The sequence below is a fragment of the Urocitellus parryii genome, chromosome 9 (genome assembly GCF_045843805.1).
Source record: "Urocitellus parryii isolate mUroPar1 chromosome 9, mUroPar1.hap1, whole genome shotgun sequence".
In the NCBI taxonomy this organism is placed as follows: domain Eukaryota; kingdom Metazoa; phylum Chordata; class Mammalia; order Rodentia; family Sciuridae; genus Urocitellus; species Urocitellus parryii.
In genome coordinates, this window is record NC_135539.1 from 137,606,657 (window position 1) to 137,632,392 (window position 25,736).

General features: G+C 33.6%; 1 protein-coding gene across 5 annotated transcripts in view; it reads left to right on the top strand.

Annotated features, from left to right (window-relative positions):
* Cop1 (COP1 E3 ubiquitin ligase) overlaps nucleotides 1-25,736 on the top strand; it is a 172,574-nt gene that overhangs the window by 71,777 nt on the left and 75,061 nt on the right. For all 5 annotated transcript variants that reach the window (XM_026388476.2, XM_026388479.2, XM_026388477.2 and 2 more), the window contains 2 exons: nucleotides 17,449-17,563; nucleotides 21,304-21,439. In XM_026388476.2, coding sequence (XP_026244261.1) covers nucleotides 17,449-17,563; nucleotides 21,304-21,439 — 251 coding nt within the window. The remainder of the gene's footprint in view (nucleotides 1-17,448; nucleotides 17,564-21,303; nucleotides 21,440-25,736) is intronic.

The window sequence follows — 25,736 nt, forward strand, 5'->3', positions numbered from 1 at the left end:
GGCTAAAGAAAAAATTATATAACATTCTAGAAGGTACTAAAAGAAAACAATTTTCTTAACAATTTACATTGTCTTCACCGGCACTGGGATGAAGATAGAAAGTCTGGCAATAATAGCTAAAGAAAACATTGTGTAACATTCCAGAAGGCACTAAAAGAAAACAATTTTCTTAACAATTTACATTATCTTCACTGGCACTGGGATGAAGATAGAAATTTTGGCAATAATGGCTAAAGAAAACATTGTGTAACATTCCAGAAGGCACTAAAAGAAAACAATTTTCTTAACAATTTACATTATCTCCACTGGCATTGGGATGAAGAATTTTGTCAATAATGGTTAATATTAATAATTGTGTATCATTCTAGAAGGCACTAAAAGGAAACAATCTTCTTAACAATTTACATTATCTTGAAAAGAATTATTAAATATAATGAAAAGGATAGGTGAAAGTAAACAAACAGATCTGTTAACCTTTTTTTGTTTACATATTAAAACAATTCTTAACAGTTATTTACCCAATTTAAATTAAACCATTTAAATCACGTGAATAAAAAAAAAAATTTTTGGATCCATTTTTTTTTTTTTTTATGAGCGCTCATCATATATGATATATGGACATATGTACATTCAAACACAAAACACAAGTGTGCACACATAATATAATACATACAACACATAACATAATGGTAAAGGCCTTATAACTTTTTACAGGTGAAATCTCCATTGCAATGTTTAAAAACTCTATAGTAAAAAAAAAAAAAAAAATATATAGAACTGATCAGCAAAACATTAACCTAGGTCTATATGAGCTCAAAAACCAAAATAGAATAAAATAGATATTGAAAAAAGCATCCTGGTTCTGTTGCAGATGTAAGGATAGCCAAATTGGAGTTTTGGATATCAGCTGTTATGGATTTGAGCCAAATCATCTTCTTTTTGGTCTGTAGAAATTGCTTTAGTTAATCTCTCTGGAATCCAAATCGGCTGCTGTTCTCCCTGTGGAAACACAAAAACAGGCCCCCGACTCCAGACAATCACTGGGTCAGGACTTTAGTTAATCTCTCCGGAATCCAAATCGGCTGCTGTTCTTCCTGTGGAAACACACAAACAGACCCCCGACTCCAGACAATTACTGGGTCAGGACCTTTCCACTGTCCTGTTAGAATATCTTTCCAAAGTACCTTGGGCTTATGTACATTTTTTGGACACATATGCCTTTCTGCAGCACTAAGTCCTGATGAATCCAAATTTAAAAAGTTTAGAGTAAAAAGGGTTATTTTAAGTTTATCTTTGGGGAATATATACCCCTTCCCAATTCCGTCTTTTTGCTTTAATAAGTACATTTTAATAGTTTGATGAGCTCTTTCAACTATGCCTTGTCCCTGTGGATTGTATGGGATTCCTGTTATATGAGTAATGCCAAATGATGAACAAAATTGTTTAAAAGAAGTAGACGTATAACCAGGGGCATTATCTGTTTTTAACTGTTTTGGAATGCCCACAGTGGCAAAATTTTGTAAGCAATGAGCTATAACATCTTTAGTTTTTTCTCCGGCATGAAGGGAGCCCATCTAAAATCCAGAAGAAGTATCAACTGTAACATGCAAATATTTTAATTTTCCAAATTCTGGCAAGTGTGTGACGTCCATCTGCCAAATATGGTTAGGTATCAATCCTCTAGGATTGACTCCAAGATTAACTTGTGGTAAAAAGGTCACACAATTTTGACATTGTTTTATTATTTGTCTAGCTTGTTCCTTAGTTATTTTAAAACGCTTTTGTAAAGTATTAGCATTGACATGGAACCTTTTATGAAAATTTATAGCTTCTTCTAGTATAGAGAAAATATGAATGTCATGTGTAGTTTTATCTGCTAAATCATTGCCCAAACTAAGGGCTCCAGGCAATCCTGTATGTGCCCTGATATGTCCTATAAAGAATGGATCTTTTCTGTCCCAGATTAAACTTTGTATAGTGGAAAACAAAGAGAAAACAGTAGAAGAAGGGGAAATCCTACCAGCATCTTCAAGGGATACTATAGCATTAACTATATACTGACTATCAGAAAATAAATTAAATACAGAATCTTTAAACATCACAAAAGTTTGTAATACTGCATTAAGCTCTACCTTTTGAGCGGATTGTTTGGGTACTAAAAATGTAAAAGTTCGATCAGGGGTAACTATTGCTGCTGTACCATTATTTGATCCATCAGTGAATATATTTGGAGCATTCATGATAGGTGTTTTTCTTGTCATTTTTGGAAAAATTACAGGATGCAATGACCAAAAAGACAATAAAGGATTAGATGGTAAGTGGTTATCAAATGAAACATTAGATTTGCACATGATTATTGCCCAAGTATTTAACTCATTAGCTAATTCATCAATTTGATTCATAGTATATGGAGTAATAATTTTATTAGGAGAAATTCCAAACACTGCCTTTGCTGTTTTTATTCCTTTGAGTATTAATTGTCCTACAGCCTCAGGATATCTAGTAAGAATATTGTTAGGAGAATAAGATAAATGTATCCATAATAATGGACCTTCTTGCCAAAATACTCCTGTAGGAATAGTTTTTGTTGATAGTACAATAAATAATAAAGGCAAACTTATATCAATTCTATCCAAATGCATATTTTCCATATATGTTTCAATGATTTTTAATGCCTTTCTTGCTTCAGGCGTTAACATTCGGGGTGAATTTGGATCTGATGGACCTTTTAGGATATCAAATAAAGGTCCCAATTCTCCTGTTGGAATACCTAGATAAGGTCTTATCCAATTTATGTCTCCTAATAACTTTTTAAAGTCATTAAGTGATTTGAGTTGATCTACTCGTATTTGAATTTTTGGTGGACGGACCATGGTTGAGGATAATAGAACTCCCAAATAATTAATTGGAAAATTTAATTGTACTTTATCTATTGCTATCTCTAGATTATAATTTTTTAATAAGTTTGTAAGTGTGGCATAACATTCTAGCAATGTGTTTTTAGCTCTGTGTGCTAATAATATGTCATCCATATAGTGAAATATTTGTAGCTCAGGATTTTGATTTCTAAGTGGCTGGATTACTTTGTTAACATAAATTTGACACATAGTTGGGCTGTTAGCCATCCCTTGAGGGAGTACTTTCCATTCATATCTCTGATCAGGACCTTCATGATTCAGTGCAGGGATAGTAAATGCAAAACGTGGACTATCCTCAGGATGAATTGGAATTGAAAAAAAACAATCTTTAATATCTATAACTAAAACATACCAAGTTTTTGGCAAAGCAGACAACTGAGGAATCCCCGATTGAGCAGGTCCCATAATGACCATTTCATTATTAATGGCTCTTAAATCTTGCAATAATCTCCATTTACCAGATTTCTTTTTGATGACAAAAATGGGAGTATTATGGGGAGATACAGAAGGTTGTATATGTCCTTCCACTAATTGTTGTTTGACCAGATCATGGGCTACTTGTATCTTTTCTTTAGTCAAGGGCCACTGAGGGACCCATACTGGTCTTTCTGATTTCCAGGTAATTTTTATTGTCTCAGTGGCCCTTTGTGAAAATCCAACCCATGTCTGTCTGTTCCTTGATTTATTTGTATTGGTGCTGCTATACCTTGTTCTTGTTTTTCTAATCTTTTTCCTTTCCTAAAACCTTGTCTAGCCATAATAGTGGGTGCATTTTGATTGATATTATTTGTTAATGTCAAACCTAATTGATCTAAGACATCTCGTCCCCATAAATTTACAGGAAGATGATCCAATACATATGGCTGTATAGTTCCTTCACATCCTTCAGGATCCTTCCAATCTAATACCATTGCACTTTTATCGGGATTATTCGCCACTCCTAGGCCTCGAAGCGTTTGAGTGGCTTGTTGTAATGGCCAATGTTTTGGCCATTCTTGACGAGAGATAATGCTAAGGTCTGCACCTGTATCCAGTAGCCCATTAAATTCATGTCCTTGAATATTTAGTTTTAGCATGGGGCGAGAATCTAAATTTAAAGAAAGCATAGCCCAATCTACACCTGTGGAGCCTAATCCCTTGGAACCTCTTTCTACAGTATGATTGGAAAATTTATCATGTAGGCTTGGTATTATTAGTAATTGTGCTATTCTATCTCCTGGTGAAATTACTGATATACCCTTTGGAGAACTGGCTATAATTTTTATTTCACCTTCATAATCGGGATCAATTACCCCAGGACTTATCAAAAGTCCTTTTAGAGTAGAAGAGCTGCGTCCCAATAATAAGCCTACTGTTCCTTTGGGAAGAGGTCCTTTCACCCCTGTGGGAATGATTTGAACTCCCATCTCTGGAGTTAGTACTGCTCTGGCAGAGGCGCAGATGTCCAACCCTGCGCTCCCTCTGGTTTGTCTGATGGGGGATCTGATGCCCTGGGCACTACCCTGATGGGGTTGCTGGGGTTGCTGGGTTCCTCCAGAGCTCCGTATATTTGTGGTTTGGGGCCCCGGAGCATTGGGGCCCCCTGTCCGTTTTTTGGCAACGGAGCCCGATGCCTTTGTCCACGATATTGTGGATAAAAACCTTGTCCTTGTTCGTTTTTTGATAATGGAGTACCCTCTATGGTGGTTTGAGAACGGCATTCATTAGCCCAATGTCTCCCTCTACGGCATCGTGGACAAATACCCGGTATTCTATTCCTTTGATACCTAGTATTGTTAAACCCTCCTCCTATGGGGCAATTCCTTTTAAAATGTCCTGCTTGTTGACAATTGTAGCATGTTCTTAGCCCGGCATCTAAAGCCTGTTTTACTGCAGCTGCCACAATTTGCCCTTGTTCATTAATGTCTCTGGCATCTAAAGCCTGTTTTACTGCAGCTGCAACAATTTGCCCTTGTTCATTAATGTCTCTGGCATCTAAAGCCTGTTTTACTGCAGCTGCCATGACTTGCTCTTGTTCATTAATGTCTCTACACAATTTAATATATTTGTTTAAATCTTCCTGTTTCCATGGTCTAATGATATCTCTGCACCAACAATTCGCTTGGTCATAAGCCAGTTGTTTTATTAATGGCATTGCTTGTTCTGTATTCCCAAAAACTCTGGTAGCTGTTTGAATAAGCCTATCTACAAATTCAGCATAAGGTTCATTAGCTCCTTGTATTATCTTAGATAATTGACCTTGTAAACCTCCATGTCCTTGTAAAGTCTTCCATGCCTTAAGTGCATCTATAGCAATTTGTGCGTATACACCAGGATCATATGCAAGTTGTTGCTGCCGATCCTCATAAGGTCCCTTTCCTAACAACATATCTAGATTTCTCTGAGGATAACCAGCTGCTGCATTTCCCATAGCTGTCTCCTTGCAAAATTCCTCATTAGCAACCTTCCATAACAGGTATTGTCCTCCAGTTAGCACAGCTTTACACATATTAGCCCAATCTGCTGGCGTCATGTTTAAGTTGGTAATGGATTCGATCAAGCTTACAGTGAAGGGTGCTTGAGGACCATAGGTTGTTACAGCCTCTTTTAGCTCCTTCACTGTTTTGTAAAATAAACCCTGGTGAATTCGCTGCCCTCCTACCTCAAATACAGGGCATACTTGAGATCCTGTCTCAGGATCCCAACTATCAACTGCGGGGGTTGGGAGTCTCTTAGCATATGGAGGTGGTGCTGTTGATTGGAGACTTTCGCTCTCCGATAGAAAGGTGTTATTAGCAGTCTCCTGTTGTAACTTTTCCCCTGATGGCTTTTTCTGCTCTAAACTTCCTTCCTCTGTCTCACTAGCTTGAAAGACCTTCTCTTGTACTTGAATCTTTTCCTCATTCTGACTAACTTGAGAGACCTCTTTTACTTGAATCAATATGTCTTCTCCTTCCTCTACCTTTGTCTGATCTGAAGGCTTTGGACTAAGCAAACCAGATACGTTCGCCCACAATGTCAATGTGCCAACTGGCAGAGTCCCTGGGTTGTACTAAATTTGTTTTCTTTTAGTACCTTCTAGAATGTTATATAATTTTTTCTTTAGCCATTATTGACAAAATTCTTATCTTCATCCCTGTGCCGGTGAAGACAAAGATAAAACTAATCTACAGTCTCTGCAATAGCCATCACTGAACCGCTTACAGAACTTGCCTAAACTATGTGTCACTTGTATGCATTGTGAACTCACTTGTATGCATTGTGAACTATCTGTTGGTGCAGCGACTTGTGGTAGTATTGGAGTATTGATTTGGTATATCTTCCTCCCTTCTGCTTGTAATGATCGTTCAGCTATTTGGGGGCCAACAGAGGTGAGGCAAAGAACCTCACCCCCCCCCCCGCTGGTACCTCTCCACAGGTGTGGCTGTATACTGGACCGGTAGTCAATGACGGGTAAGATCCAATTACAATGGTACCAACCTAAGACAGGAGGCTGACGCCCTGAGGTCAGCTCATCCGAAGACGGGTAAGGACCATATGTAGTATTGGACAACCTAAGGCAGGCACGGTCCCTAAGCCACATGCTTGTCGTTTAAACAGAGAGGGGGAGATGTTGAGAGCCACAGACTACATTATCATGAGATAGCAAATATAGAAAACAAATTTAATAAAAGCTCATATGCAATATAAATCAAAATTAGCTATTGTCATGATGCAAAATAGATTAAAATAAAGTGCAAATGCATACTAATAAAAATAGAGGTCTTAATGAAATGTGCAATTTTCAAAAACTATTAAAATAGATTAAGTCAATTGTAGGACAGTTTGCATAGACTAATAACCATAATGCTAAACATGATGCCAATTAGTCAGACATTAAAAATAATATTTGATAGTTAAAATTGCATTGAAAAAAATGTTTCTCAAAAATTGAAATTAAAACACAGATTTTATAGATATTTTATACTTTTGAATTTCTATAATTGCCTGTTGATTTTGCTTTAAATTTTTATATAATCATAGTACATTTAACAAAATTAGGAAATTAACATTAGTAAAAATATCATGAGAGAATTTTAAATTTTTTTGACACAATTATCAAAATATTTATTCACTTTATGATAAATATAAAAATCCACTTTTTAAAGAATATATTCAAATACCTTATTTATTGACGCTGATAAAATGACATCAATTACAAGGAACATTCTTTTTTAAAAAATTTATTTCTTACATACATGATAGTAGTAGAATGCATTACATTCATAATTATGCATTCACAGCACAGTTTTTCATAACTCTGTATATAAAGTATGTTCATGCCAAATTATGTCATTATACGTGAGCTCTTATTTTTTTTCATTATAATTCTTAATACACTTATACCACAATATATCATATTTCTGTTTGTATATAAGGTAAGTTGACACCAAATTCACATCTTCGTATATGAATTTTGTATAATGATGACTGTCTCCTTCCACCATCCTTGCTATTCCCCTTCTCCCTCCCTTTCTTTCCCACCCCTGTTTCCTATCTAGAGGTAATCTTCCTCCCATGCTCTCCCTCCCTACCCCATTTTGAGTCACACCCCTTATATCAGAGAAAACATTTGGCATTTGTTTTTTGGAATTGGCTAACTTCACTTAGCGTAATCTTCTCTAATGCCATCCATTTCCCAGCAAATGCCATGATCTTATTCTTTTTAGTGCTGAGTAATATTCCATTGTGTATAAATGCCACATTTTTTTTTAATTCATTCATCCACTGGAGGACATCTAGGTTGGCTCCACAGTTTAGCTATTGTGAATTGTGCTGCTAAAAACATTGATGTGGCTGTGTCCCTATAGTGTGCTGTTTTTAGGTCCTCTGGCTATAGTTCGAGAAGAGGAATAGCTGGGTCAAATGTGGTTCCATTCCCAGCTTTCCCAGGAATCTCCATACTGCTTTCCAAATTGGCTGCGCTAATTTGCAGTCCCACCAACAGTGTATGAGTGTGCCTTTTCCCCCCGCATCCTCGCCAGCACTTGTTGTTGTTTGTCTTCCTAATAGCTGCCATTCTTACTGGAGTGAGATGGAATCTTAGAGTAGTTTTGATTTGCATTTCTCTGATTGCTAGAGATGATGAGTATTTTTTCGTATATTTGTTGATTTGTTGTATATCCTCTTCTGAGAAGTGTCTGTTCAGTTCCTTGGCCCATTTATTGATTGGATTATTTGGGTTTTTTTGTGTGTGTGTGTGTATGTGTGTGTGCTTATCTTGTTGAGCTCTTTATATATCCTAGAGATTAGTGCTCCATCTGATGTATGAGGGGTAAAAATTTGTTCCCAGGATGTAGGCTTCCTGTTCACTTCACAGATTATTTCTTTTGCTGAGAAAAAACTTTTTAGTTTGAATCTGTCCCATGTGTTGATTCTTGGTTTTAATTCTTGTGCTATAGGTGTCTTATTAAGGAAGTTGAGGCCTAGCCCCGCGTGATGAAAATTAGGGCCTACTTTTTTTTCTATTAGATGCAGAGTCTCTGATTTAATTCCTAGATCCTTGATGCATTATGAGTTAACTTTTGTGCATGACGAGAGATAGGAATTCAATTTCATTTTGTTGGATATGGATTTCCAGTTTTCCCAGCACCATTTGTTGAAGATGCTATTCTTTATCCAGTGCATGCTTTTGGCACCTTTATCTAATATGAGATAGTTGTAATTTTGTGGGTTAGTCTCTGTGTCCTCTATTCTGTACCATTGGTCTACCAGCCTGTTTTGGTACCAGTACCATGCTGTTTTTGTTATTATTGCTCTGTAGTATAGTTTAAGGTCTGGTATAGCGATATCACCTGTTTCACTCTTCCTGCTTAGAATTGCTTTAGCTATTCTGGGTCTCTTATTTTTCCAGGTGAATTTCATGATTGCTTTTTCTATTTCTATGAGGAATGCCATTGGGATTTTGATTGGAATTGCATTGAACCTATATGGTACTTTTGGTAGTATGGTCCTTTTAATAATATTAAATTTTTTGAAATTTATATTTTTAGCAGTTTTATTACTGCTGTCCTCTCTAGGAAAAGGAATATATATAATTTTCTGGCCCAGGACATATTTAGAATTACATGTTACATTTATTTGTCATGTATTTTTCAATTCCTCTGAACTGGTATAATTTCTCATTCTTTCATGACATTGACATTTTTGATAATTTACTTTTAGGATGTCCCTTTATGGTATGTTTTAATGTGTTTTATGGCTGTGCCCTCCTGGCCCTATAGCTTTGCCTTTTCAGTGTTTTGCAGAGTATTCCTTCCTGTTTGTATTTTCATATGAACATTAATATTACTGTATTCAGATCTATGAAGAATCTCTTGGGATTTTTATTGGAACTGCCTGTAACTTATAAATTATCATGAGAAGAATTGATTAATTTATGATTATTGAAGCGAGTCTAGGTTTGCTCATTTCTTCATGTTCATTCCTACGTATTTTTGAATGTTAGTTGAAAATTCGCTTTTAAAAATAAGTTTTTAAAATTACATTTCTTTGGAATAACTTATAGATTTAAATGCAGTTCTAAAAAACATTTTGGAGCCATTTCCCAGGTACCTACTTCCCCAGGAGTAGCATGTTAACGCAGTCTAAAATTGGGTTGGTGGAGAGCCATATATTTGCTCTACAGTGAGGGCAGAGAATGGCAGCACTTCGTGGCTTGAATTTATGTGTAAGCAAGCTTACATAGGAGCAAAGAGAAAGAGGCAGGAAGGGTAGAGCCAAGCTTGCTCTTTTTATAGTAACACTCTGGGAAGAACTGCAGGGGTCACATGGGAACTACTTCACTTCCCCAGTGACTGAGGAACCTCTCACTTTCCGCCTCCCAAAGATTTCACCACTCCCACCAGCACAGCCTAGGCACACTTTGACCACAATGGACCACGGGGGCACTGACCTTATATTCAAACTATAGCAGAGGACATGAAGCAAATTATGAAGTGTTCTTTTTATGAAAAAGTTTGTATAAGATAAGTATTATTGCTTTCTTGAATATTTGATAGAATTACTGAGTGAATCTCTTTGGACCATAGAGCTAGGTGTGGAATTCAGTGGTTTGCAAAGTGTTCATACTGTCTCTGAATGTCTGTACCCTCCCAACACCTAAATATCTTCACCAACCCAGAAACTCACCTGGTCTTTTTGCTGAATTTTTATAGAGCTGAATGTATGTTTTATATTTTGATTTTTCTCTTTTAAAAATATTCATCCTACTTAGATACTTAAGAATATTTTTACTTCTTTAGTATTGGAGATTGAACCCAGGGTCGCTTGCATGCTAAGGAAAGTGCTCTACCATTGAGCTATATCCCCAGCCCTTTTTGGTTTTTAATTTTTTTTAAATTTTGAGTCTTCTTAAGTTGCCCAGGCTGTCCTTGAATTAGTGATCCTCCTGTGTCATGTTCTGAAGTTGCTGAGATTATATGTGTGTGCCTCCATCCCTGGCTTAGATCTTTTCTTATAAACATTTAAAGCTATAATTTTTCTCTCTAAGCACTGATATAGTTGTGTCCCATGAATTTTGGTGTGCCAATTTTTTTTCATTATCCTTGATTTTAAAATATTTTCTAATTCCCTATATTTGATTATTTTAGCTTTGACCCATGCATAGTGTAGAAATGTGTTTTGATTTCCAGATATTTGGATTTATTAAAAATTGTGTTGTGATCTGAAAGCATACTCTATTATTTCAGTATCGTTAGGTTTATCAAAAGTCATTTTAATTTTCTGAGTAGTTTTTGTGAATACTATATACATTTGAAAATAATGTTTTTCAATTGTTGGGTTTACTGGTGTATGTTTGGGTCAAAGTAGTGGGAAGTTTATACAGATCAAGTATTTAGTGCTTTTATTTTCTGAGGATATTAAATTTTTCTGCTGTCATTGCTTTAGTGTCTTTTGATTCTTCATGTATAATTTATGTAGATGTAATATATGTAGCTGTTATAGCATAAAGAGTGCAAGCAATGGGAAGATATGCACAATTCTTTTGAGGGGACAGGTACTAGGGATTGAACTCAGGGGCACTCAACCACTGAACCACATCCTCATCCCTCTTTTGAATTTTATTAGAGACAGGGTCTTATTGAGTTGCTTAGCGCCTCACCATTGCTGAGGCTGGCTTTGAACTTATGATCCTCCTGTCTCAGCCTCCCAAGCTGCTGGGATTACAGGCGTGAACCACATCGCCCAGCATATATGTACAATTCTAAACCTAGAGATTCTACATTTTGATGAAGTTTGCAAAATTAACTCATGTGTATATTCAAAGATCCAGATTTAAGCCAACTAATTTACAATTAATACTGTTAATTTTTACTACCTTATTAAGGGCATTCTTTGTGAAACTGACTTACAAGTTGTATATGTATATATGATTTAGCTTTTTATTGTGGTGAAGAATGCAGTATCAACTAAGTGGTGTTTGTTGCTGTTGCCTTGATTTGTGGTAAGAGGCCCTCAGTTTCTTACTGACCTTTGTTTTACATCACAAATATAAGCACAAGCACAATAAAAATGGCACATAGCATCTTATTATTTTTATGAATATTGTTTTAATGTCACAAATACTCTAAAAAGATCTCAGAGAATTCAGTCTTTGGAAATTATATGACAATCCTTATTTTAAATTCTCCAGTTTTTTTCCTTTAAAGCTAATCTTTATATCTGTTTGTTTCAAAATAGGAGCAAGTGTTTCAGTTAATTTATTTTAATACTTTGCACTTGCTACTTGAATTTACAAAGATTACTTACCATATAAATAATTATAATTAGTGTTTAATTCAGTGTTAACTTATTAAATCAATTTGATATTTGTATGTTAGGAAATTTTCAAATTTCAGTTAAATGTACATTTTATGCTTCATTTGGAGAGGGGGGTCACTTCTTAGTGGAATTGACATGGAATGTTTCTGTCATAAAGTCATTCCTCTCATACAAACATTGATTTCATTCATCTTGTTGTTCTAATACTCTTGGCTACTATTTGATATTAACTATATGAAATGGAATTTCCAGTTTTGAGTTTCTTTTTTCTATTTGCAGTTTTATTGTCTTCATGGAGTATCAGCATTTTGTTAAATTTATATTTCCCATCATTTATAGGGACACACTGAATGATATTTTTGTATAATTGTTTAATTTGCTTTTTTGTGCTTGTTAACTTTCTAGCAATTTTTCAAGGATTCTTTTACTTTTTCCAGTGACCAAATAAGATATTTTTATACTCCCTTTTCTTTTTTTGCTGTAGTGATCTTTAATTATTATTGAGTTTGATGAGGTCATTTTTTTGAGCAAATCTAGATAGTTGAACACAGTTCATGAACATTTTCTTTATATTTACATGTAACCTACAGAGCTTATCCTGAGATTATGTTCTGATAATTGGCCTTCTGAATTATCTATAACCAATTTGTATTCTCAAAACATTTATCTTTGAATAGTTAGTATATTTGTGTTTTTATTTTTTTTAACATTTCAAAATATTTAATCATAGTTTTATTATTAATTATTTACAACTTGCATGTCCACAATCTTTGTGTTACCCACAATACAACAGAATTAACTTACTCCAAGTTACTAAATTCTTCCTTTCTATCGAGGCTGATGTTCCAGGAGTAAAAGCTAAAGCCTAGGAAATGACTAATTGCCAGTATTCAGTCATCAAAGATCTTAATTCCTGGAGAGCCTGGTCTGATTTAAAAAAAAAAAAAAATTATACGACAAGGAATGTATTACTATTCATATTACACATATAGAGCACAGTTTTTCATATTTCTGGTTGTATACAAAGTATATTCATGCCAATTCATGTCTTCATACATGTACTTTGGATAATTATGTTTATCACATTCCACCATCATTGCTAACCCCATTTCTAACCCCCTGCCCTCTCCCTTCCCCTCCCACCCCTCTGTCCTATCTAGAGTTTGTCTATTCCTCCCATGCTCCCTCTCCTGTTATTTGTGAATTTTTGAATGATGTGTGAAAATTAGCTTAGCATTGAATATTTATCAACAATTTTGAAGCAATCTAATTATGAATGGATTAGAAAGGAATTGCACTAGGTTTTTTAATAAGTCCAAGAAAAGCTAAGTATAAATATTGACAAAATAATTGTGAAGATGAATTTGTCGTAAAAACCGGAAAGTCAAGTAAAACAATGTTGTTGACCAGTTCTTGTTGATTTTATGTGTTGTATTTCTGATATTTATTATTATTTTTCTCATCTTTTAAGCTGTAAATTTTTGTTTTTACATTGAACTGATCACTTTTTTTAAAAAAATTACTTTTTTTTCTCCTAGAATTTGTAAAAAAAAAAGTTGATATATACAGAAGAATATATTCATGAATATTGAAGTTAAGAGATATAAGTATAATAAAACAAATTTTTAAATGAAATAAATTATGTTAATTACTAGAATATTAAACTGTAGAAGTCACCCATGTTTTGCTAATAAATTCTATTACCCTGTAGTCTGTCCAGAGGTGAACACTTTTCTGATATTCGTGTACATCAACATGTTGAGTTTTTTAAAAATCACAGCACTCACTGTTTTATTTGTTTGGCTGTATTTGAATTTCTAAAAATGATATTTTTGTAAGCCATTTTCAGAAATTCATTCCTGATATCTGTAGCTATGTTTGGTTCATTTTCACTGCTGTATAACCTTCCATTGTGTTGTTATGCTACAGTTTATCAATCACCAAATCCAGGTACATTTGATAGGTTTCTAGTGTTTCGCTATTAAAGATTTAATTGTATGCATTTTCTAATAAACAGTGCTGCAAGAGTTTCTCTAGATTGTGTATTTAGGAGAGGAAATGAGAGTCATTGGGTATAAAAATTTGTATTTTGAGTTAATATCAAAGTATTTTTCAATGTGTTTTTTTTTAGAGAATGTTTTTTTAATACCTTTATTTTGTTTATTTATTTATTTTTTATGTGGTGCTGAAGATGGAACCCAGTGCCCCACAGGTGTGAGGCAAGTGCTCTACCACTGAGCCACAACCCCAGCCCCTCAATGTGTTTTATCAGTTTAAAACTCCCATCATATGGGCATATGAGTTCCAGTTTCTCCACATTCTTGCCAATGATTAATACTGTTGAACTTGTAAATGTCTTTCACTTTAATGATAAATGGAATATGGTTATGGTTTAAATTCATATTTTTCTGTTATTGTAAGACCAGTACCTTTTCTTACATTTATTGACCATTCATGTTTTATCTTGTATGAAATGAGCATAGCTTTACCTATCTAAAAACAATGTAAACTCCCCGTGCTAGTTTAAGCCTTAGCTCCGGTCCCTGACATCACATACCAAAGGGTTGTAGCTTCTTGCTCTTAAAATGGCCCATACTCTGCCCTAAATGTATCTCTGCTGTCCTAAATAAATTGGTCTGTGCCTCTGTCATGTCCTTAAATTCATTTCTGCAGTGTTAGCCAAGAACTCTACTCATCCTGAGTTGAGGTCCCTCTCATCTGGGGAGTCAGGGCGGAGTTATACAGTTTCACACCAGTTTTCCCTCTGCTTGTGCATTGCTTCACATCATGTTGAGTTTTTTTGACAACAAGGGCCAAGGAGGGGGAGGGGGTTTCTCAGGCGTTGGTTGTTTGCTTCCAGTGGTTCATAGGCATTTATGGGTCCTTCTCTATTGAGACTCCATGTATTTTGCTTTTTCTGTATACCCCAAATCTTATCTCATTTTCAGTAGTGTCTTTGAAATTTATTTACACTTATTTCAATACTTAGGGTCTCAATTATTTTCCTGAAATATGTAAGCTCTAGAATACAAACTTTTATCAATCCTCTCTGACATATATGTTATTCTTTGGTTATTTTTTGTCATATTTTTAAACCGTATAAAATTAGATATTATAATAAAAAACTATTTTGAACCACTTATTTTGTTGCTAGTTTCCTTGTCTTTTTAATTTTGTATTTTAGTCCTTCGGGTTTGTGTTATTAATAGTTTTCAAGTGTACAATTCCAGAAATTGTTTTAGAAAGAACTCAATTGGTAATAGATTTGTTTTCATTCACATGAAAATATGCTTTCTTTACATTGCTGCAGGATAGTTTTGTTAGGTTCTGGGTTTTAAGTTGGAGCTATTTTCTCTCCTTTTTGAAGTAATACAGATTTACTGTGTTAATAACATCAGTGATTGCTATTGAAAAATATTTTGTTTCTTGTTCCTGTTATCTTTACTGTTTATCTGATTTTACGATCTTATTTCTGCACTTGAACAAAAACACAGTTTTACCTTAGTGTGTCTAATTGTGGATTTTAAAAGATTATCCTGGTTGACAGGAATAATTACTGTGTCTGAATTTGTGTTCATTTTCAATTCTGGAAAATTCTCAACCATCAACTCTTAAAATATTTCTTTAACTCATTTTGTCCCAGAATCCCAGATTTGGAATGCCTATTAAAAACTTAAATGTAGTATGTAATATAATTTTAGAATATGATTATAATGTAACAATTGTTTTATTAATATACGTTTAAGCTCTAGACTGTGGTTTCCATCTATTTTAATGCACCCATGGCAATTTCATGAAAATATTTTCAGAAATGAAAATGTCTGTACTCTATGAAAAAATTTTTGTTGATATTTGTCCCTAAATAACGGTTGCCTTTCTTTTCTACGTACCCTGTGCCTTTGTTATATTTTGTTTACCATCAATTCTCTTGAATTCAACTTCTTGATTATCTGAGTGGAAGTTTATCTTTTATTGTGAGTCAGGCAGTATTTTAAAATAGAATTCTTCCCATTTCATTGATTTAGAGTGACTTTGCACTAGAGTGTTTAATGTAGTGCCCTGGTACATCTTACTTTATACATTTGGCATGATACTAGTAAGTTGTTGGTGAATTTGTGTCGTCTCAGGATCTTACTATGTTTCTTAACGTCTGTATCTTCTGATATGCCATTAGAATGATAGATGACCATTGAAGACATGCAGCATGGGATGTACATTTAGGATCATGGACCTTTGTTTTTGTTGTTTGTTTTTCATGGTACTGGGATTGAATTTAGAGCCTCACATGTACTAAGCAAATATTCTTCTACTAAGCTATATCCCCAGCCATTTTTTAAAATTTTGAGAGTAGATCTTGCTAAATTGCTCAGGCTAGCTAGTCTTGAACTTACGATCCTTCTGTTTAAGCCTCCCAAATAACTGAGATTATAGGCATGTGTCACCATTCCTATAGAAACCTTTGTTTTTATAGGGCTTATATTCCACATATTTCAACTTTGTTGTCTTTGTATCTGATTTTAGTATTCTGATTCATTTTTCAAACCCTTTTTTATATACATGACAGTGTATTTTGATGTACTATACATACATGGAGTTTAACTTATTCTAATTAGGTTCCATTCTTGTGGTTGTACGTGATGTGGAGTTACACTGGTCATGTATTTATATATGAACATAGGAAACTAATGTTCGATTCATTCTACTCTCATTACCTTCTCTTCTTCTCCCTCCCTGTATTGTGATTTAGCTTCCACATATCGGCAAAAAATTCAACCTTTGGTTTTGGGGGATTGGCTTATTAACATGATATCTCCAGATCCATTCATTTACTGACAAATGTTGTAAAGTCATTCTTCTTTATGGCTGAGTAATAATCTATTGTATATATACCACAATTTCTTTATTCATTCATGTGTTGAAGGGCACCTAGGCTGGTTCCATAGCTAAGCTATTGTGAATTGAACTGTTATAAACATGGATGTGGCTGCATTACTATAGTATATAATTTTAAGTCTTTTGGATATATGCTGAGCAGTGAGATAGTGAGTCAAATGGTGCTTCCATTCCTTATTTTTTGAGGAATCTCCATACCACTTTCCAGAGTGGTTGTATCAATTTGCATTCCCACCAGTAGTTTATAAGTGTACCTGTCCCCCCCACACACACATCCTTGCCAACATTTTTTGTTACTTGTATTCTTGATAATTACCATTCTGAGTGAAGTAAAATGGAATCTCAGTGTGATCTTACATTTGTCAAACTTATCAGTATTATTCTTAGATCTTTCCTAAAGTCAAAACTGTTTTATAATTCAAAGGGTAAAAGGCTATAATATAGGGATGATGAAGAAGTATTTATCTTTCTATTTGATAATTGTTTTCTAACAATTTCTGGATATTAAAAGTCCCCTAATTTTATGTTTCATAATGGCATTATAATGTATTCTATCTTCATTTAATTTGAAGAATTGAGAGATGTTTCTCCATTTAACTTCATAAAACTAGTGTTTAGAGCTTATTTTAAATTTTTGTTCTGTTCTGGTTATTCTCAGTGGATTTGTTTCTTGCTTTCACTTTAAAAGAAAATTTGGAAAACATGATCTGAGGATTATGTAGGTTTTCGCCATTTGATATCATTTTATTTTGATGTACTTTTGAAAGTAAATCTCTAAGCATTTAGGTATTCTTTGTTAAAGAAGAGTGTGGTGTGGTGTGTTCTGAGTTACAGGTCTCTTTTCTCATTACCTTAGACAAAGAAACAACCTTGGTATAACAGCACATTAGCATCAAGACGAAAACGACTCACTGCTCATTTTGAAGACTTAGAGCAATGTTATTTTTCTACAAGGATGTCTCGTATCTCAGGTACATTTAAGAATTGTTTTATAAAATAGCAAATATATGTTTCAGGTCTGTTTCTAGAGATTTATGCAGAATTTATAGGAAGTCATAGTTGCAAAGAAAAATATATTTGACACAGTCTTTTCTGAATACTCTGGAGTTCTTAGGGGTCTTGGAGAATGTTGTTTTCCAATGGCAATTTTTTGTCTGTTTGGAATTTTTAATCTTAATATTAAGTTATAAAGCTATGTAAAGCCATAACCATGTAACTAGCAAAAATAATTTCCATTCAGTTGCCTCTTACTCGGCGTTAATTATATTTCTAAGTACTGACTTCTGTGCTAAGAATAAAAATGTAAAAGAACTGGTTCTTATTGTGATGGGGTGTTGTAAATACAGCATAAGAAAGCAACAGGTAAGTAATGATACTATGTGAAATTGTGTGACATATAAATATGCAAAGGGTGTTAGGAGAACAGAAGAGAATATCCAGTAATACAACTGGGAGTGAAAATTTCATACCATATTGAGAATGAAGAGATGTAAAGAAATGCTCTGTGCAGGGATTTTGGAGGAATTATATTTGGGACAGGCTGTATGAATTGAAAAAGGAAATTAGAAACATTCAAAGTAGAGGAAATAACATGAAAGACATGAGTACAATAGCTTAGGATATTTTTATTGCTTTAGAGAAGTAATAAAGTTCCCTGTTCTCTGTTCTTCAGCATTTTTTAGCATTTTGCTCATCACTGAAGTAGGGACATTAATATCAAACTCATAATAAACATTTTAAGGGTTATAGGTAATATATACAAAACACAATGCTCAGTACTTGTTGTGTGCTCAAATATTTGATGCCATTAGTAGTATACTTCTGCTAAATGAAGACCAGTAAGCAAAATAAATGTCTGATAGATACATTATTGGTTGTTAAAAAGTAGATCTTGCTTTTCTCATGAGTAAACATGCTTCATGTTATAACCCATACATTACTTAAGTTCTTCGAACAAATTTGGGATTGGTGATGGAAATTACACAGAATTTTTCCTAGGAAGTTTAAGGGGAAGCCAAGATTCGTTTGCTTAACATGTTTGAAATTAATCATAAACATTTTGTGTAGATAGAAAGCTGGCATTTACTATCTGGGAGTTGAGTTCTTTCTTGGGTGTCTAAAATAGTGTATAAATATAAGCTACATTAGGAAGCTGTTAAATTAAAAGTGGGCTAAGTCCCGTATTCTGATTGGCAGAGAGTCAAACGTTAACTGGTGTTATGTAGTAGGACTAGCGGCAGACATTAAAAAGTTTTGAAAGAGAGATGAGAGAAAAAGCTTTGGGTAAGTATCAGTAATCTTTAAGTCATTGGCAACGCAGATATGCTATGGAGTAGTAAAGGTATTCACTAGATTCTGTGTATTTTGGGGTATAGTGTTTTAGGAGGTTAGAATAAATAATTAAAATAAGAAGGAAAATTAGATAATTATTTGTGTGATCTGGCCTATATTGTACTTAAAGCATGAGGAATCTCAAGTATATCTTATTAGATTTGCACATTGGCTACCATGATTATATGAAATACCTTTTAATTCCTTTGGTAACAAAGAGGGAATTTTTAACTTTTACATAGTGGAGCACGTAAGAGACTGATTATCCTTGTGTATTTTCAGAGGACAATCCTCAAATCTGCCCACAACTCAACTTTTATTTTCAGTTTTTGAAAATAAGTGGTGAATATTAAGAAATTAATGTCTTAGACCCTTAATTGTAATTGAAAGAGGATGTAAACTAAAAAGCATTAGGAGAAAGAAAATAGACATAGTATATACTTTTACAAACTAATCTATTATTAGGAGAGGAGATTGGCCAGCAGATATATATGGATATTTATCATAAAATAACCAAGCAAACAAAATTCTACCTTTTCATAATCAGATAAATTAAACACGAGTTACTATATTTTCAGATATTGAAGTAACTAGTTTCATTGTCATCTAATAGTTTCTGAGGTTGTTGATATTAATGAGCTTAGATAGTAGCCAGAAGTCCATTTACCCTAGAAAAGGATGTGTTCTTCAACAGAATACATATTCTTGAATTCTTGTAATTTATATGATTTGAAATTGATGTCAAAATGTGAAAGAATAGGTCAATATTAAAACAATTTTTAAAAGAATAAAGAAACTCTCCATTGCTTATTACACTGAACAACTCAGTACTAGGATTGCATATAAAAAATATCACATAACTATTACATCTTAACCACTCTGGATTAGAGTTGATAATTTTGTTTTGTTTTGTTTTCCTCAGTAATTTATAATTTATTGAATTTACCAAGAATAATTTTTGTGGAGCCAGAGCTTTATGTTAATACCATTACAACATCACATACTAATTAGGTTATTCCTTTTCTTGTGTTTAGAATAAAAACTACATTAAATTGGACCCTTTTAATCTAAATTGTTACATGGATTTGCTTAGTGTTTAAAATTTATAAAATACCAGGGACAAAATCCTCAAGTAATTGTTACTTATTTTTCTTTATTATAATTTTTAAATTTCTTTATGTCAATAAATTTTCTTCAAGATAACCTAATATTCCAGACAAAATAATAAATTCTTTACTCTGTATCATATTCACACAACTGTTTTTAATTAATTATTCTTGTGTTTTAATTTTATTATGTCCACCATTTAGGTGGCATTTAAGAAGGAAAAACATGAAAGTGTACCCTGAAAAAGCTGTGTGTATGTGAGGGTATAAGTATCAAATAAGGAAGAAACTATGAAAAGACAAATGTTAAAACAAACTTATTTCAAATTTTCAATCTAGGAAGCTTAAAGTCATGGTCCCCCCACCTCCCTTCCTTCTTTGGAAAAGAGAATTAGTCCAGGTTTCAAGCACTTTTGGAAAAAAAAAAAAAAGAGCTTTAAAATTTGTGCTTTTGCTAGGCCTTCTTCTAAATTGAAGAATAGATTAGTTGTATTGTCAGGTACTTTATAAGCTGATTTTATAAGTTAAAACCCACATGATTTTAGCTTTCAATAGTTTACTGAAGTGGCCTTTACCCAAAGTATTGAATAGTGATCCATTGGATGGAATTGCTGTTTTCCATATTCTACCAAAACATTTGAATGAAACTATTTTTTCTGGTTGAAGTTACTCTTTGGGATAAATGGGAGCCACTTCAAACATGTTTTGTTTTTGAGAATCAGTAGTTTATATATTGCAGCTTTCTACTTCCTTTCAGTAATAGGATTTGAAGCACCTGAAAGTATTACATGAACAAAACATGTTTTATTTAAAAACTATTTTTTATCTAAAATGTGTTATAAACTTTGTTTTGAAAATAGAGAAACTTTGGCATAAATATATATCCCTGTGAACATGTTCCTTTAAACAAATACTCTGTCCATATGTATAATTCTCTTCCTAAGCTATCTTTATTGATAAAGGATTTTGTTCTAATAAATTATTTAACTTTTCTTAAGTAGTAGTTCTTTCAATGTTTTTTTTTTTCCAAAGAAGTTTTTACTAAAAAGAGGAAAGAGTATCACTGTTGTTCCTATTGATGTAGAAAAAGTGTCTTTCAAAGAACTACTGAGATATTTTCTATTAAAGTTGAAAGATCGTCTAATTAATTTGAACATATTGATCTTCTCTAAAGTCTTTTAAAATGATTTTTTGTACTTATAATATAATTTTTAATCTATGTATATTATTCTTACTTTGTAGTGGAATTCATCTGTTTTGTTTTCTTTCTATAGACGACAGTCGAACTGCAAGCCAGTTGGATGAATTTCAGGAATGCTTGTCTAAATTTACCCGATATAATTCAGTACGACCTTTGGCCACATTGTCATATGCTAGTGATCTCTATAATGGTTCCAGCATAGTCTCTAGGTAAGTATTGAGCACTGTCCTTACTATTTTCTTTGATAAAAATATCTAGAATCTAGTTGAATTTGATAAGCAGTTATATCGTTAAAATCCTAGGTTCTGAAGTTATGTTGCTGTCAGTTATTAGTATTGTAATCATAGGCAAGTTTATAAAACTCTTCGTTGTTAAATTTTATCATCTCTAAGATGAAAAGATTAATATCATACATTTTATAAGGTCGCTGTTTCCTTTCTTACAATCCTTGTTTGTTTGTTTGTTTGTTTTGGGGGGTACCAGGGATTGAACTTAGGGGCACTCAATCACTGATTCATATCCCCAGCCCTCTTTTGTATTTTATTTAGAGACAGTGTCTCACTGAGTTGCTGAGCGCCGCACTTTTTGTTGAGGTTGGTGTTGAACTCTCACCATCCTCACGTCTTAGCCTCCCAAGCCACTAGGATTATAGGTGTGCACCAGCCCACATCTGGTTTTGATGACAGAATATGTCCTCCTCATGAGTGCTCCCACTTTAATTTTCTGGAATTTTGTATAGAATTGGTATTATTTCTTTCTTAAATATTTTGTAGAATTCTCCAGTGACACTTTCCAAGGAACATTTTTTATTGACAAATTGAACTTCCTTAAGAGTTTTGATCTATTCAGGTTATTCTTTTCTTCTGACTTGAACATTATTATTAGTTTTTGTCTTTTAAAAAATGTGTTCCTGTCATCTGGGTTGTTGAATTTATTGGCATATAGTTTTTTATAGTATTCCCTTGTTGTTCCTTTAATAGCTTTAGAGTCTATGATAATGGTCCCTCTCTTATCTCTGACACTTTCACAATTTTCCCAAGCAGTCTGGCTTAAATGTTTATCATTTTTATTGAGACAACTCTTAGTTTTAATATTGTATATATCTGTTTTCATGGATTTTTGTTATTATTTCTTAGGCTTTTAATTTGTTCTTTGTTTTGCTAATTTCTTAAGGTAGAAACGGAGATCATTGAGCTGACAGTTTATTTTCTAACATAGAACTTTTGTGCTAGAAATATTCCTAAGTTTATTTTTTGTTGTTTTTAAAATTTGGGGGGCGGCTGAGAGGAGTACTGGAGATTTAACCCAGGGGCAGTTTACCACTGAGCTACATTCCCATTTTTTATTTTGAATCAGTGTCTCACTACTTTGCTGAGAGACTGGCCTTGAATTTGGAATCTTCCTGCTTTGGCCTCCTGAATCACTGGAATTATAGGCGTGGCCACAGTACCTGGCTGTTTTTAATTTTATTTATTTATATTTTTTGGTACTGGAGATTGAACCCAGGGGCACTTAACCACTGAGCCACATCCCCAGTACTTTTTTATTTTTCATTTTGAGACAGGGTCTTGCTGAGTTGCTTAGGGCCTCTATAAGTTTCTAAGACTGGCTTTGAACTTTCGATCCTCCTCTCTTGGTCTCTCAAGCCACCAGGATTACAGGCATCACTGTATCCAGCTTTAATTTTATATTTAAAATTTGATAAAATTATATATTTTTTTCATATATGGCATGACATTGCAAAGTGTATATCAAAATACTCTTTAATTTCCATTTTTATTATTTGTTTTTGACCCATGAATTGCTGAGATATATTTTTAGTTTTCAAATACTGGGATTTTCCAGTAACTTTGTTATTGATTTATACTTTGTTATTTTCATCATCATCTTGCTGATTATTCTTTTTAAGTTTCTTAATTCAAATTTCTATTACACATAAAAATGGAGGGATGGAATAATAATTCCTCATATCACATCACTCAAATTCAGCAGTAAGATTTTATTATACTTGGGGCACTAGTGCTGAACCCCATTCTCTCCAGAAGAGAGTTTCCCACCCCATCCCTTGAATAAAACTTATTTTTCTGTGTGGGGGTGTTCATTATACTTGCTTCATGTGTTCATTTTATTTTTATTTTCTTAAGTTTTTTAAAGCAAATCTCAGATGCTACATCATTTCATTTATAATCTCCATTTCTTAAAATAATGGACATTGTAAAATTACAAGGCTAATCACATCTTAAGACAAAGCAGTAATCCCTTGGTTTCTTCAAATTGCTCATCCACATCAAATTTACTAGGTTGAATTAATCTTGAAGAGATGTTTTTGAGATAGATCAGGAATTTGACAAGTTGTTTGTGTTTTTGGTGCTGGACCTGTGACTGATCTACATCCTCAGACCTGACTCATTTTAACTTGTACAGTTTACTGAAACTTTGCTTTTCATTTGTAGGACTAAAATATTTATGTGTATGAAGATTCATTCTCTGAAAAGAATATTTGCAGGAAGTCTTTTAATGCATGCTAACTGGTTGCTAACTAAATCAGTAATGAATAAGACAAAAGTCAGACATTTATTTTTTTTTTATTTTGGCAGTGTGAGCTCTTCTTCAGTACTGGGTTAAACAAAATATGAAAATGCAGCAGATTATAGGTTTCATTTAATTACATAATTCAGTAGCAACAAATTATTGACTACCTACTAAGCTAAATGTATAACCATAAACAGGCCAGACATGATGCTTATTCAGGAAAGCTCACAATTTATTTTAATGTCTGTATGATAAGAAATACAAGAAATTATGAAACAATTTAGCTTAAAACAACAGATTAACATTATTGCTTAAATTCTTAACAACAGCTAAGAATGTTTATGTTAATAAAAGGCCTCAGAAATGTAGTTTAACTATCAAGTTATTTTATAATATTGATGTGATACGTATACACTTGTCTATAATTTTGTGAGTTATAGCCAAGCCTAAATGTACCATAGTAGATCTCGTTATATAAACTACTTTCTCTGATTATTTTGAATCTAGCCTGCATTTTATTTTCCTTTGAATACCTTGAATTGGTTCATCTTTTATGCTAGCATCCCTTCTTTTATTTCAATTAAACTATATTAACATTCCTAAATGAAAAAATTCCAATTTTTAAGGTTTGTTAGGACAGATGAAAACTGGTAGGTAAGGTAGCAAGAAAAGATATATAGCGAAAAAAGTGAAGGGGCATTGAAAGTGATGGCCATTTATTGAGTTTCTGATTTCATTGTGTGTGTGTGTGTGTGTGTGTGTGTGTGTGTGTGTGTGAGAGAGAGAGAGAGAGAGAGAGTTTTGGTTTTGTTTTAGTTTCTTATAGTCAAACGTGTTGATAATAAGTTCATTTTAAAGATTTCTAATTCCTCTCAAAATAGAAAATTTAATGAATTTATTTCAGGAAAAGGATGGAAAAAGATAATATTGAATTTGTATTATTTCATAGACTAAGTAATTATTCTTTCGATAAAACTGCATGAAATATATCTCATGTTGATCACTTACTACAGTGAGAATCTGAGAGAAAACCAGAAGCTGCTTTTTCAATCTTCCTTTGCTTGTTTGTGTCAACACTATACCTAGCATCCACAAGGTGGCAGCATTTATTTACAATATCTCATCTATGAGACCATTTACAAGGAGTGAAAATTGGTGGCTTATAGTGGAGTTCATCCTCCTGATTATCTACCAGATGGTCCTAGGTTAATAACATCAAGTAGTGAATGGAAAGGAGACACTTTTTTGCTCTTCATACACAGCAGTAACACACATTTTACATTTTGTCTGACATTAGATTTCCTGTGGCACCAGACATTATTGTAAAGTTTAAACTTACATGGTATTTAGTAGTGATGGCCGTTTGCTGAGTTTCTGGTGTGTGTGTGTGTGTGTGTGTTTTGGATTGAACCCAGGCCAGGGCCTTGTGCATGCGAGGTAATCACTCTACCAACTGAGCTATATCTTCAGCCCCTCCATGTATATGGTCATTTATTTAAAAATAATTTACAATTGCTATCATTTGTGTGTGTGTGTGTGTTCATACATGTACTTAGGGTAATGATGTCCATCTCATTCCACCATCTTTCCTATCCCCATCCCCCCTCCCTTCCGCTCCCTCCCTTTTGCTGTATCTAAAGTTTCTCCATTTCTCCCATGCCCCCCACCATCCCTATTATGAGTCAGCATCCTCATATCAGAGAAAACATTTAGCATTTGGCTTTTTTGGGATTGGCTTACTGCACTTAGCATAATATTCTCCAACTCCATCCATTTACCCTGCAAATTCCATGATTTTGTTCTCTTTTAATTCTGAGTAATATTCCATTGTGTATATATTTTCCCTATTCATTCATCTACCGAAGGCCATCTGGGTTGGTCCTCCTGATTTGATTTTTAAATACCTAAATTGTTATGGTCAAAATTGTTATACAATCCACCACAGAATATTTTAACATTTTTGCTTATGTTTAT